Raw genomic sequence first — 12,502 nt, 5'->3', positions numbered from 1 at the left:
ACATCCACAGCTTACCTCGATGTTCTCCACTATCCTGGTGACCAATGACGCGGTCACAGAGTACCAATAGGATTCTCCCTTCTGCTCTCGCTCATTCTGTGAAGCACAGTAACAAACAAAAACTCAACACTTGCAGCCCAAGGCTAAGTCAAGCTCATTCGCACACACAATAATCACTTTTACACTATTTAGCAGACTCATTTACCACAACACACTGAACACACTTTTTTTTTTCGTTTGAGAACAGAGTCAGATTGTCCCTGGAGAAATTGGGGGTTAAGAACCTTCTTCAAGGGCCCAACAGTGAAAGCACTCTGCTGCCCCAGAGGTTCGAACCAGTGACTTATGATCACTGGCAGAGATGATTAACCCGCCATACCATTCACTGCGATATTTCACAGAAAAAGTAGACGCTTGAAAACCTTTTAACTACAGTATCACAACATAACAACATATGTACACACATATAAATACTCAGATATATATATATAAATAAGGATATTATACATGTGCTTAAAAATACTTATTTATTCTCACATATTCACTTATTTATAAGGAAACAATAACAGCAATAAAGCAGCTAAGAAATAAAAAAATATGCAATAAATACAAGACGACAGTCATATGCATCAATCTCTGTGGTTTCAGCAGCCAGCATTTACCAGCTAGCACCTGCCATGTGACTTATCTACATCGTTTGGCACCCAGCGGCTGGACTGTTCGCTAGCTTGACCCCCTCTCTCTGCAGCGCTAAGGCCCAGCGTTTCATTCACCTCCCACACTCACTCAGTTACACTGTGGATGCAGCACAGCTCTGATCTGCCCCCTCCTGTATAAATGTCAGGGTGCTTTTCAAGGGCACAGCAAATGAGAAGTTTCAGATCCGTTAGCCAGAGTCATATTCTTCTACTCATCTGTCGGGTAACATTTCCTTTCTCCTCCTGACACATTTACAGAGCATCACAGCATTTCCTTCAACCACAAGTCATTCTATATAATCCATCAATCTAAATAAATAATCCATCCATCCATCCACTCATTGGGTCATGGGAGCAGCAGTCCAAGCAGACATGCCTCAACCTCCCACTCCACAAACACCTTCCTCAGCTCATCCATGGGAATACCAAGGTGTTCCTTATCCAGCTGAGAGATATAATCTCTCCAGCGTGTCCTGGGCCTGAGAGAGTTATATGTTCACGTTCCTGTGGGCCCACTAACCAGCAAGGGCAGCTGTGGGGGTTAGAAGCTCAATGAATCAGGCGGCAGTCTGGCACGGGCCTTGGTGCACCGATCCTCACTTACTGAAACTGGCGTTCTGAATAACATGCACTGTGATTTCGGGGATGCGGGCGAAAAACAAAGAAACGAACACTTAGCGAACTGCTTAGACTCAAGACATCTCACCTTCCACTTGTCCTCCAGGGCCTGTAGCAGCTGCTTCTTGCGCTCCTGCTCCGCATCCCTCTCTTGCTGCTCATCAAAGTCCTGCAGGTCGGCCGGTCCAATGATCAGGTTAAGCTGGGACATGGAGACGACCCAGGGGTCGCTGTGCGGCCGGTAGACTGGGATCTGGAGAGTGATCTTCCCAATGAAGCCTGCAACATGACAACGAGGTTACACAAAGCCCTGTTAAGATTTCCTCAGATAATGCACTAGCAAAGAATAACATAGCCCTTTAGCATTAGCTAAGATGGCTCATTATTTTGAAAGCAGTGATAGTATAATCTTTAGGAGGAGTTTGGTAACATTAAAACGCAATGCTAAACTTGTCAGTAAGGACCAAACACCGCAGCAATGAATACCGCCCTGCTCTGCTGCAACATGCGTCTCCCATAACAGACCTCACTACTCCACATTCATGTTTGTCATCATTCTTTTAATGCTTAAAACCCCACGCAAACAAACTACTAACAGGCTCTTACTCACCAGCTTTGACCTCAAACGGGAGATCGATTTCTCGAAGGGCATCCTTTCGCAAGGGGAGGTTTTCTAGCTCGACTGCCCCTAAAGCATGGCAGCGTTAAGGGTCAAACTCAGCATGAAGCGCACGGACACACTAATCTCAGCGCATGCGAATTTTCATTGTACCTTTCAGCAGGGCAATGGAGAGCTGGTCAGTGTTAAGGTTGCTGACATATTTGCCCAGGTAGGTGTTCAGTACCCAGGCAACAAGTCCTTCCAGCATGGTGAAGGATTACAATGTGGGAATAGGGGGATGTGGTTGGGGGCCACAGGGTTTACTTTGGGTACTGATAGGGCAGGTACTGAGACGCATCAGCAATTACCCTCCAAATCCTAACCCCAAGACCTGGTAAGGAGAGAATGCAATACAGTCAGGTGACCTATATCTAGTGCTATGGAAATAAGTACCTCGATTCCCCAACCTTCAAAAAGGTTAAACCTTAACACAACCATTTAATATTGAGTATCAGATCTCAAAAAGAGTTGTGATGCTTTTCTTAGAGACGTTTAAAAAAATACAGACTTACTTAAGAATTCAAACACTAATTTTAACATTGTATTACATACTTTCTTGTCTTGCTATGTCCCCCATTGCAATGTTTTGGTGGCAGTCCATCTGTTGCACATCCGAGTGGATGAAAATTCAGATATAAAACTAACAGCTCAGCCGAAGAGAAACGGCTAACTAATTAGTCAAACTGGCTGGTTACCAAGATCATAAGCTTACAAACTGGCAGACACCACATTCAAATTGGTTTAGGCAAAATACGAAAATGTTTGTCACGGTGAGCTGCTGGCTAATTAAATGACTGTTAGCCTTGCAGATCTGCCCTAAATTCAGGGACACCCAGCGATACGGGTCTCGGAGGTGACTCGCCTACTTGGGTTTCACTAACAAGAAACTGTCAACTTACCATTGTTTGTGACGAGTTTAGGTGCCGACGTCCTTTACGTCAAACATCTGGGTGTTTGGATAAAATGCATCGTCACAGGATTCATGTAAAACTTCTTCATGTTATGTGGCTGTAGAGCAAACACGCATCCTTCAAAACAGAGACTACCAGGCAAAATCAAAGAGCAGGGTAGCAGGCTATTTACACAGAGAGTCAAGTCGTTATCAAGTTTGTTGTGCTTTTCGACAACGACTATTTCTACACACCTACAGAAGTGTCACTGCAGAGAGATACGGAAACTGAAACTGTTTTGCAGCACAAGGTTGGTCCAATATTTTACACAAGAATTAATTCAAACTGGCAGTTAATTATTACAGACATATTCAGGTTTCAGCGGTTGAGTCATTACGGTCGCGACACTGCAGCAACAAGTTCACGAGAAAACGAACTGTTTGTTTTTCTCCCTTGTGCTTTTTGCTCTCCTACCCTTAGATGTCAGCATCACGGACATACAAAAAAAACAATATTGAGTACATATAGCAAGCTCTTCCGGCCACGTGACTACAAACGTCATTTTTCTAGATTTTTAAATTATACTGAGGACACCTAGCGGATGGATGCTATATAAACCTAGACGCAGAAAAACTTTGGTACTCGGTGGATATGGATTGGTCAGCCAGGAAACACCTTAGGCAGAATGCCAGTCCATTTCTTGGCACACACTCACTAAAGACAATTTAAATACCTATAACAACATGTTTTCGAACTATTGATGAAAACTGATGAAATTCATGCCCACAACCCTTGATATGCAACCCACTGCCCCACTGTGATATTGTCAGGGTTGCCAACTGTGACACATCTGACGTCACACTCATAGTTTCATCTCTCACGCTCATGCTAGAAATGTTATGGCAAATTGATACTATTCCGTTATAAACCACATAGTAGCTACATCAAAAGCTATTGGATAGTTTGCAAACCCTGCAGACCATTTGCAAGGTAATAAAACTGTTACGTACATGTAAATGTGTGTGCGGAATTGAAGAGCTCACTCCAGCCAGCTGACCAAAGCTAGCAATCCTGTACTGGCATCCCTATCCATGCCGACCAGTATGCACCCCAGCCTCTGTGCTACTCTGCTTCAAATAGGCTTCAGGATCTATGACAGGATAAGCGATTTGAAGATGTGCAGATTTCTTTTTCTGAAACTGTAGTTCAAACCACTTAATCTAAAGTATATAGCACGTAGGTACACTAGACTCATTAGACTGTCCGCAAATCAAGTGATTATGTTACAGATGTACAAGCTTAAACCTCGGATGAAATTGAATCAGTTTCTACAATAAATAAATTAAGGATCCTACCCAATTTATCTATTGCAGAGTTTTGATGAATTTGCAGTTTTAAGAATGAATCAATTGCTACGGGCAATTTAGAAGCACAGTTAGGCTATCCCCTGTTTGGACTGCAGGGAGCGATACAAGGGAGAAAATGAAACTATGTGACGTGGGGATGGAATTCGAACCCCACTAATCCCCGGAAATCCGAGGAAAATGGGTTACCCACTGAACCACCCTTCTGCTCCCATGTTTGCTAGATACTTAAAGGCAATTAAAAATAACGTCTTTGGTTAGTCCATGAAAGTTATCTTCATTCTGGAATTAAAAGACATGGGTTTGACGTTTTCTAATACCTGGACAGAGCAACAAACATTTTTTAAAAAATATGTATTTACGTTAACTCTCTCTAACTTCCCTCTATCTCTCTTAAAGCAGAAATTTAATGGACTTCATCTAGTGAGCAGATTGAAAATAAAAGTTTACTTGCAGTTCACCGATCGGTCGCCAGGCGAGACTGTTTAGCAGGTAGACACGCTTGGGTGGAACTAAAAGTGATAACTGGGTGACTGTCACTTTTAATGGCAGTAAATGACACGTGGAAGGAGTGGGAGGCATAGGAGAAGGCACAGAAACAAAAGTATTTCTGCTCACTCTTCCTTTCCATTTGGCCCATGTCATGTATTCCTGACATGTGTCGCGGTAGCTAAATGTTTTTTTTTCTCTTGCTATTCCACCTATACCATCTTCAGCTAGCATCTGCAAAAACATTCTAAATAATTTAACAGAATGCGTACTAATTCTCTCACATGGTCTACGAACATGCGTTAAATGTCTTCCTTTATGGAGCCTAATTATATAATGTGTCGTACCATCCAGTCCTAAGATCTTACTTATCTATAAAACCATGCTTCAGTCATAGGGGTTTCCTGTCTCGTCTATTTACATTTAACGATCACATGGTTGAAACGCCTTAACATACAGAAACCCGCGTTTATGGCATTAATCGTAAACTGATGGGCGGATGGGCAAATACGCGAAATACGCTGGTGTTCGCGGCGATTGCAGCCGAATGAGTCAGCAGGGCTGTCATCGTGCCACAAAGCGCACTCGCCGACGGGGCCCGTTATAACGAGCGGCAGCCCCGATTCCTCCCCCGCCTCACCGCCAAGCCCACGCTTATGTTTAGGCACGACAGCCAATCAGGTTACCGGGAGGACACGAGCAGGGTTTCCCGGCCTTGGCTCTGGAATGTCCCCATCCCCACGGAGCTGTTTTTGTTCCAGTGAAGATATTCATGAATTACGGGTGATTTAGCGGTTAATTGAATTCCAGCCTTCATTTGACATCCTCTGAAATGATTCATTCTCTGGATGCATCTGCGGACGAAACCCATACAAATTGGACTGTATATGTATATATACATACACACTATATTTCCAAAAGTATTGGGACACCTGCCTTTACACACGCATGAACTTTAATGACATCCCATTGTTAATACATAGGCTTTAATATGAGTTGGCCCACCCTTTGCAGCTATGATTTGTAAATATAATACAATCCATCCATCCATTTTCCAAACCGCTTATCCTACTGGGTCGCCGGGGGTCCGGAGCCTATGCGGAAGCAATGGGCATGAGGCAGGGAACAACCCAGGATGGGGGGTCAGCCCATCGCAGGGCACACTCACACACACCATTCACTCACGCATGCACTCCTATGGGCAATTGAGCAACTCCACTGAGCCTCAGCATGTGTTTGGACTGTGGGGGGAAACCGGAGTACCCGGAGGAAACCCCACGACGACATGGGGAGAACATGCAAACTCCACACACATGTGACCCAGGCGGAGACTCGAACCCGGGTCCCAGAGGTGTGAGGCAACATATGCTAACCACTGCAGCACCATGCTTCATCCCATATAAAATAATATAAAGTAATAAAATATATTAATATTCTTGATTTCTTGAATATAGCTGGAAATGTCCATAGACAGACTGGTGGAAGGTGAGTCACTTTAGCACTGTCCCATCCCACCTCCAGAGTAATTGGTTCAGTTCCTGTCCCCGGGTCTATGTCGATTGGTGGAAGGTGAGTCACTTTAGCACTGTCCCATCCCACCTCCAGAGTAATTGGTTCAGTTCCTGCCCCCGGGTCTATGTCGATTGGTGGAAGGTGAGTCACTTTAGCACTGTCCCATCCCACCTCCAGAGTAATTGGTTCAGTTCCTGTCCCCGGGTCTATGTCGATTGGTGGAAGGTGAGTCACTTTAGCACTGTCCCATCCCACCTCCAGAGTAATTGGTTCAGTTCCTGCCCCCAGGTCTATGTCGATTGGTGGAAGGTGAGTCACTTTAGCACTGTCCCATCCCACCTCCAGAGTAATTGGTTCAGTTCCTGCCCCCGGGTCTATGTCGATTGGTGGAAGGTGAGTCACTTTAGCACTGTCCCATCCCACCTCCAGAGTAATTGGTTCAGTTCCTGCCCCCGGGTCTATGTCGATTGGTGGAAGGTGAGTCACTTCAGCACTGTCCCATCCCACCTCCAGAGTAATTGGTTCAGTTCCTGCCCCCGGGTCTATGTCGATTGGTGGAAGGTGAGTCACTTTAGCACTGTCCCATCCCACCTCCAGAGTAATTGGTTCAGTTCCTGCCCCCAGGTCTATGTCGATTGGTGGAAGGTGAGTCACTTTAGCACTGTCCCATCCCACCTCCAGAGTAATTGGTTCAGTTCCTGCCCCCGGGTCTATGTCGATTGGTGGAAGGTGAGTCACTTTAGCACTGTCCCATCCCACCTCCAGAGTAATTGGTTCAGTTCCTGCCCCCGGGTCTATGTCGATTGGTGGAAGGTGAGTCACTTCAGCACTGTCCCATCCCACCTCCAGAGTAATTGGTTCAGTTCCTGCCCCCGGGTCTATGTCGATTGGTGGAAGGTGAGTCACTTCAGCACTGTCCCATCCCACCTCCAGAGTAATTGGTTCAGTTCCTGCCCCCGGGTCTATGTTCATTGCACTTTGCATGCTGTCCCTATGTTTGCATGAGTTTCCTTTGTGCTCAAGTTTCCTTCTGCAGCCTGTAAACATGATGATGATTCTGCAGAAATGCTCTCTGTTGTTCTACATTCATATCAAAAATCCTTTTTCGGACACTGGCTCCCAAGATGTCAATCCAAAGCTGAATCTCACACGATTCCGTGAACGTGCTCATATTTCTGGAGATCGGTGAACTGAACAGTTTCAAATTATGACATATCAGAATCGGCCCTTGAAAAATTACTACCCAATGGTCTTCATTTTCTCATGTGCTCCTTGCCGTTATCAGCATTGATGCACTCCTTCCTTACATTAGTCCTGACACTAGTGATCAGTAAAGCAGGATTTAAAAGCTTTCCAATGCTAGGTGACGCTAGTATTTTTTAATTGCTGGTAAAAATTTCACTTTGCATTCAGAACAGCTCATAAGGTCTGTACATTTTCGCACCTACTAAAATCATGGTATGTTCTGCACCTTTTGAAGTATTTGCAGTCTAAACTTTAATAACACCTTGTGCGGTGGATTTTGGGTCAGGCCTCTGGTTCAAAACCTGACATAACTTTTAATATAGGACTGTGCTGAATTCACGAGTCATTCACGTTGATTCAACATCCCGGGTACACTATTGGCCCTAGGCACCTCATTTTAATTGTCAGAGCACATTCACCCTGGAATGGAGGGCAAACTCATCCAGCACAGCACTGGAAATAGAGTTACTATTAGGTCTGGAAAAAAAGCTGCTTTCTGGGGGCAGTGAGGGAAACACTCTCTAAGGATCCACTGAAAAGGTGCACTGTCATTGTCAATTAGTGTAGCATCTTTCATCATGTTTGTTACATTATATTGGATGGACCATACATACAGGCCTAATTTAATTCATTTTCCATCAAGAACATTGTTGTTAAACAGAACCTTTGTGCCAAATCCAGTATTTTCCCTCATATTTCCCAGTCTTTTATATTTAATTATCATGCAAGCATGTTTCCCAAGTATATTTCCTCCAAAATCCCAATTGTAGAACACGGTAAATGTATTTCTCCAGCTGGACACTAAACACTGAATCCCAGGGGCTCCAAACAGGACATAAACTCTTTTAAATTAATGATTTCAGGACCACTCCTGCACTGTAAAAAGTAATACCTAGATCTAACTTATAAAAAGTGAGGCAAGTGGCTGCATTGGATGTTTTAAGTTGAGTCAACTTGCAGCCTTTTTTAAGTGTAATAAACACTGTAACATTACTTAATACAAACACAACAAAATCAAGTTGAGTTAACTAATAGTACTAGTATTGCTCAGTTAGATAAACCTACTTTTATTGGTACAGGTAACTTATTTATGGGTTGCTACAAGTAACCTGTACTCATTTAATTAGGTTTTATTAACTTTATTTTCTCAGTACAATTAACCTAATCAAATGTGAATAAACATTTTAATTGAGTCCTGTCTATAACCTCAGAAAAAAATCTAAATGGCTATATAGTCTAAGTACTACAGTGATTAACTGTACATAAGCAGGCTTTGTCAAAAACAGTTACAAATTAAATTGAAGAAGAAAAAGATGGGAAGATAGATTGAAAACAATAACATTTATTCAATGTCAACCAGTTTCACTTTTAACAGGGACTACAAAACAGCCAATAAATGTCAGATGCCACTGAGAAATAATCTAAGACAACTTGGTAAGGAGATTTGCATACTTGGATGATGGCTTAGGACGCATGGGGTCCAATCCCACAAAGAGATATAATATATATACATACATATATATATATATATATACAAAGGTATACACCATTTTTGAGGGATACTTGAGGTCGAGGGCATAGGTAAGTCCAAACAGGAGGCAGCATGCTTTCGACAGGTTTGGCACACCTCTGACCACAGGCTGTCCTTCTATGATGATCCCAATCATGTCGGGCTGATGGCATATGTAAATTTTCAGTGGGCAACTGCCAAGCTCAGCGTGCACCTCTGTTTCATCATGACTCTATTGGTGGAGACAAAAAAGAATCAAGAGTTTGGTCAGACAAACAAGTAATGAGATAAATATGTATACCTCACAATATGAATACATACAAACAGAAAAATAGACAAGTAGCTCTAAGCACGATACATACGTGGTGGACACTGATGAGGTCTTCCTGTCTCTCCCCCACATACTCAATCAGGCATCTCAGGACCACTTCTCTCCTTTTCTCCACAGAGGCAGATGGGTCCTGTTAAAAAGTAAAATCTGATCAAAATTCACAGCCTGATGTCAGATTGCTGTTAAAGGTCCTACTATACATGTAGCTCTGTACTACAAGATCTCACACTATCACTGGCATCTCAAAAAAACAAAACAAAAAAGCATATTGCATGTGCATGTTGGTGACTCAAAAACGTCAAGGGGACAATTCACAAATTTGAGATTTAACTGTCCAAGTAGGCTGTGTTCATTAATATGAATCAAGCTTCTAGTACATTGTCTATTTCTCACCTCAAATGCTTTCTTAAACAAGTTTTAGTGGACCTTTCATGTGTAAAGAGACTGCTTAGGAGCAAGGCACAGTCTTGGAAAATGGTGACAAGGGAATTGCATTACTTATGCAATTACATACATATGCAGCCAACATGTCTATTAACCAATAGAACAGTCGTGGAGTACACAGAGGAAGTGTAACTTCACTGAATGTTTGGGCATACATTTTCACACTAGATCATCATAATAGCAAGGTCATGTTAACTCACTGTGGGGGCTAACTATCCCCTTAAACTATGCTACCTTTAGAACAATGCCTTACATGTAGTTGTCTTTTAAAGAATGAGAGGTGGGGGGGTCTCATGATCAGTCTCTGGGTAGTATGAATGTGCTCATTTAATTTTTTAATCTTTAGTTAACGTTAACTTAAACTAATATTTGACATTAAACTGTAAGGCAAACGTCATAGACAAAACAGGTTAACATTAGTTCTACGCTAGTTTAAAGTAACGCTAACTTACGATTAAAAGTGATATTATTGGTAAAATTAAAACCAAAGTAGCCTTGAGACACATACTATACATGACTACAGCACTTATTTAACTTCATATTAACAACACGGTCTCAACCGCCATCTTGCCTACAAGACCACACTGCTTCTACACTGTGCAGCCAACTTAGCGTGCGATGTGTGCAGGATAGCTAGCTATACAGTACAACTTGCAAACTTAACCTCAGCTCCTTAGTGGAGTAGCGATTTTGCGTGACTTTACATCACCAATCATTTGGTTAAATTGCTCAACTTACCGTGTTAACCAGTCCCTGAAATCCAGATCCGCTGCAGCGAACAACAGCCGAGAAAAATGCTGCACCTGCGTGGGAAAGTCCCCGCCAGTGAAAAAAGGATAATGCCAACTTACAATAATTTTTAAATATTTAAGTTTGATGAACACACATGCCACATCGGCAGCTGCTCTAATAAAATGTGTATGTCAACTCACTTTTATAACATTTCTTGTACACAACAACCACATACAAATAACTAACCTGAATAAATTGCAATTGTTTTATTTACAATATATAGTTATGTAAAAAACTGATATATTTTAAGTAAAGAGAAAGTATATTGAGACCTTTTAATAAAAAACAAATAAAATAAACTAGATTACAAATATTTAAAATATATAAAACCTACTTTGTGGGTGTAGCACTTTTTACAGTGTGATTGGAAAACGAGATATATTTGTGTGCTCTGCACTGGCTTTTCCTGCGATGGAAGCAGTGCATTGTTGTATGTAATTGACTTTCACCAGTAACAGACAATGGCGTGACAGTGGCTTTGATCAGAATAAGGGGCTAGAAAAAATATTTTGCGACGCTATTTAGTCATCACTGCGATAGGATCTGACGCAAAGAAATATGTAAGTAAAAAGGCAGGGAGGTACATTGACAACTTAGCAGGAATGGAAGGGGAAAATAAACACCTTTGATTCTGTGTGTATCAGGTAGCGTGCAGGGTCCCACTTAGCCTGAGAACATATGCAGGTAACAAAAGGATCTATAAAAGGGCAGCAGGTGACTATCAGCAGGGCGGTCAGAAGCCTGCATCACATGACAGGTGTCAGCACTACAGGTGTCAGCATCCTAGCGGAATACTACTGTCTTCTGGGCATGCTCTGTGCCTCCCGTATGAAGAGGCTCCTGTGTTTGCGTGCCTGCAGGAGTGCAAGCATCATGCATTTTTAAACTGGCCATCGTTCAAAGTCGGACGCTACATCAGTAACAGATCTGTGGCTCTGCCTCTCTTACAGGGGATTCTGGAGTTTGGTATGCCTCCCATTTCTTAAAATGTGATAGCGGGGAGAATCCATTAGGCTTTCGGAATGCATGAAAAAATCACCTTCTACAAAAGATCCTCTGCTTTTCAGTGTATTTACAGACTGCATTTTCTGTGTGACTGGATTAAAAAATATTACAGCATAGGATATTAATTCAGTTCAGAATCAAGGTTGGTTTATACACATTACGGCACATCTGGTAAAAACAGGCTGACCAAAATGCTTCCAAATGAAGTGCGTAATATAATTGTAATATATCTATAATATAATTGTAATATATCAGACACCGCTCATGGGTAACAAATTATCCACGGCTCATTTGGGTTAATTACTTTTCGACATCAATTCTTACAAGACTTGCGAGGGAAGGAAACCCTGTATTGTCTGATCACCCATCTGAGTAACAAAAACATACATTAACTTTCTTCAGTAGAAGATCTATACTATTATTTATCATTGTCTTCAAAATAGGTGGTGTAATGTTTCCTCAGGGGCACGGGAAAACTTTGCATAACACTATCCATCTTCCAAACACTTATCCTGCTTGCAGGGGGCTTTGGAATCAATCCCAGGCAGCAAAAGGCACGTGGGCACCCTGTTAGAGATGCTAGTCCATCACAGGCCACATGCTATTGGCACACAATGAATTATCTATCTGCGGACTGCAGCACGAAACCCATACAAAGCAGGGAGATCAAAGAAACTCCGCACAGAGAATAGGTAGAATTTGAACCCCAAATGTGGATATGTAAGGTGATGGTGCTACATTCATTTTAAACCCCTTTAGCCCCCTTTCGTTCTTGATTGAAGATGGTTCTGCTTGTAAATAGTACTGAGAAAGATTCATAAGATTTGTAGCCATCTCTTTCTTGGGGACTTTGGGCATAACATAAAGCACTTTGAAACAGTGTAATGTTGTGAAAATGCGCTATATAAATAAAATTGAAAATATTGCTATTGTGTGTGGTTAT

At 42.3% G+C, this 12,502-nt stretch overlaps 1 protein-coding gene and 1 long non-coding RNA gene across 4 annotated transcripts in view; both read right to left on the bottom strand.

Annotated features, from left to right (window-relative positions):
- Positions 1-3,372, bottom strand: part of vps13d (vacuolar protein sorting 13 homolog D) — a 54,699-nt gene extending 51,327 nt beyond the window's left edge. For all 3 annotated transcript variants that reach the window (XM_049016301.1, XM_049016300.1, XM_049016299.1), the window contains exons 1-5: positions 2,877-3,372; positions 2,089-2,308; positions 1,927-2,004; positions 1,405-1,595; positions 16-96 (exon numbers count right to left, since the gene is read on the bottom strand). In XM_049016301.1, coding sequence (XP_048872258.1) covers positions 16-96; positions 1,405-1,595; positions 1,927-2,004; positions 2,089-2,185 — 447 coding nt within the window. In that variant the 5' untranslated portion in view covers positions 2,186-2,308; positions 2,877-3,372. The remainder of the gene's footprint in view (positions 1-15; positions 97-1,404; positions 1,596-1,926; positions 2,005-2,088; positions 2,309-2,876) is intronic.
- A 5,431-nt stretch (positions 3,373-8,803) lies between these two features.
- Positions 8,804-10,918, bottom strand: LOC125744853 (uncharacterized). Its single transcript, XR_007398506.1, has 4 exons — positions 10,889-10,918; positions 10,501-10,565; positions 9,350-9,448; positions 8,804-9,219 (listed from the first exon to the last, which is right to left on the bottom strand). It is a non-coding gene; the product is annotated as an uncharacterized LOC125744853 (long non-coding RNA).
- Positions 10,919-12,502: the final 1,584 nt, after the last annotated feature.

Source organism: Brienomyrus brachyistius, chromosome 6, assembly GCF_023856365.1.
Source record: "Brienomyrus brachyistius isolate T26 chromosome 6, BBRACH_0.4, whole genome shotgun sequence".
Classification (NCBI taxonomy): Eukaryota; Metazoa; Chordata; class Actinopteri; order Osteoglossiformes; family Mormyridae; genus Brienomyrus; species Brienomyrus brachyistius.
The sequence above is the reverse complement of the archived record's forward strand: the minus strand, read 5'-3'. Positions and strand labels throughout refer to the sequence as shown.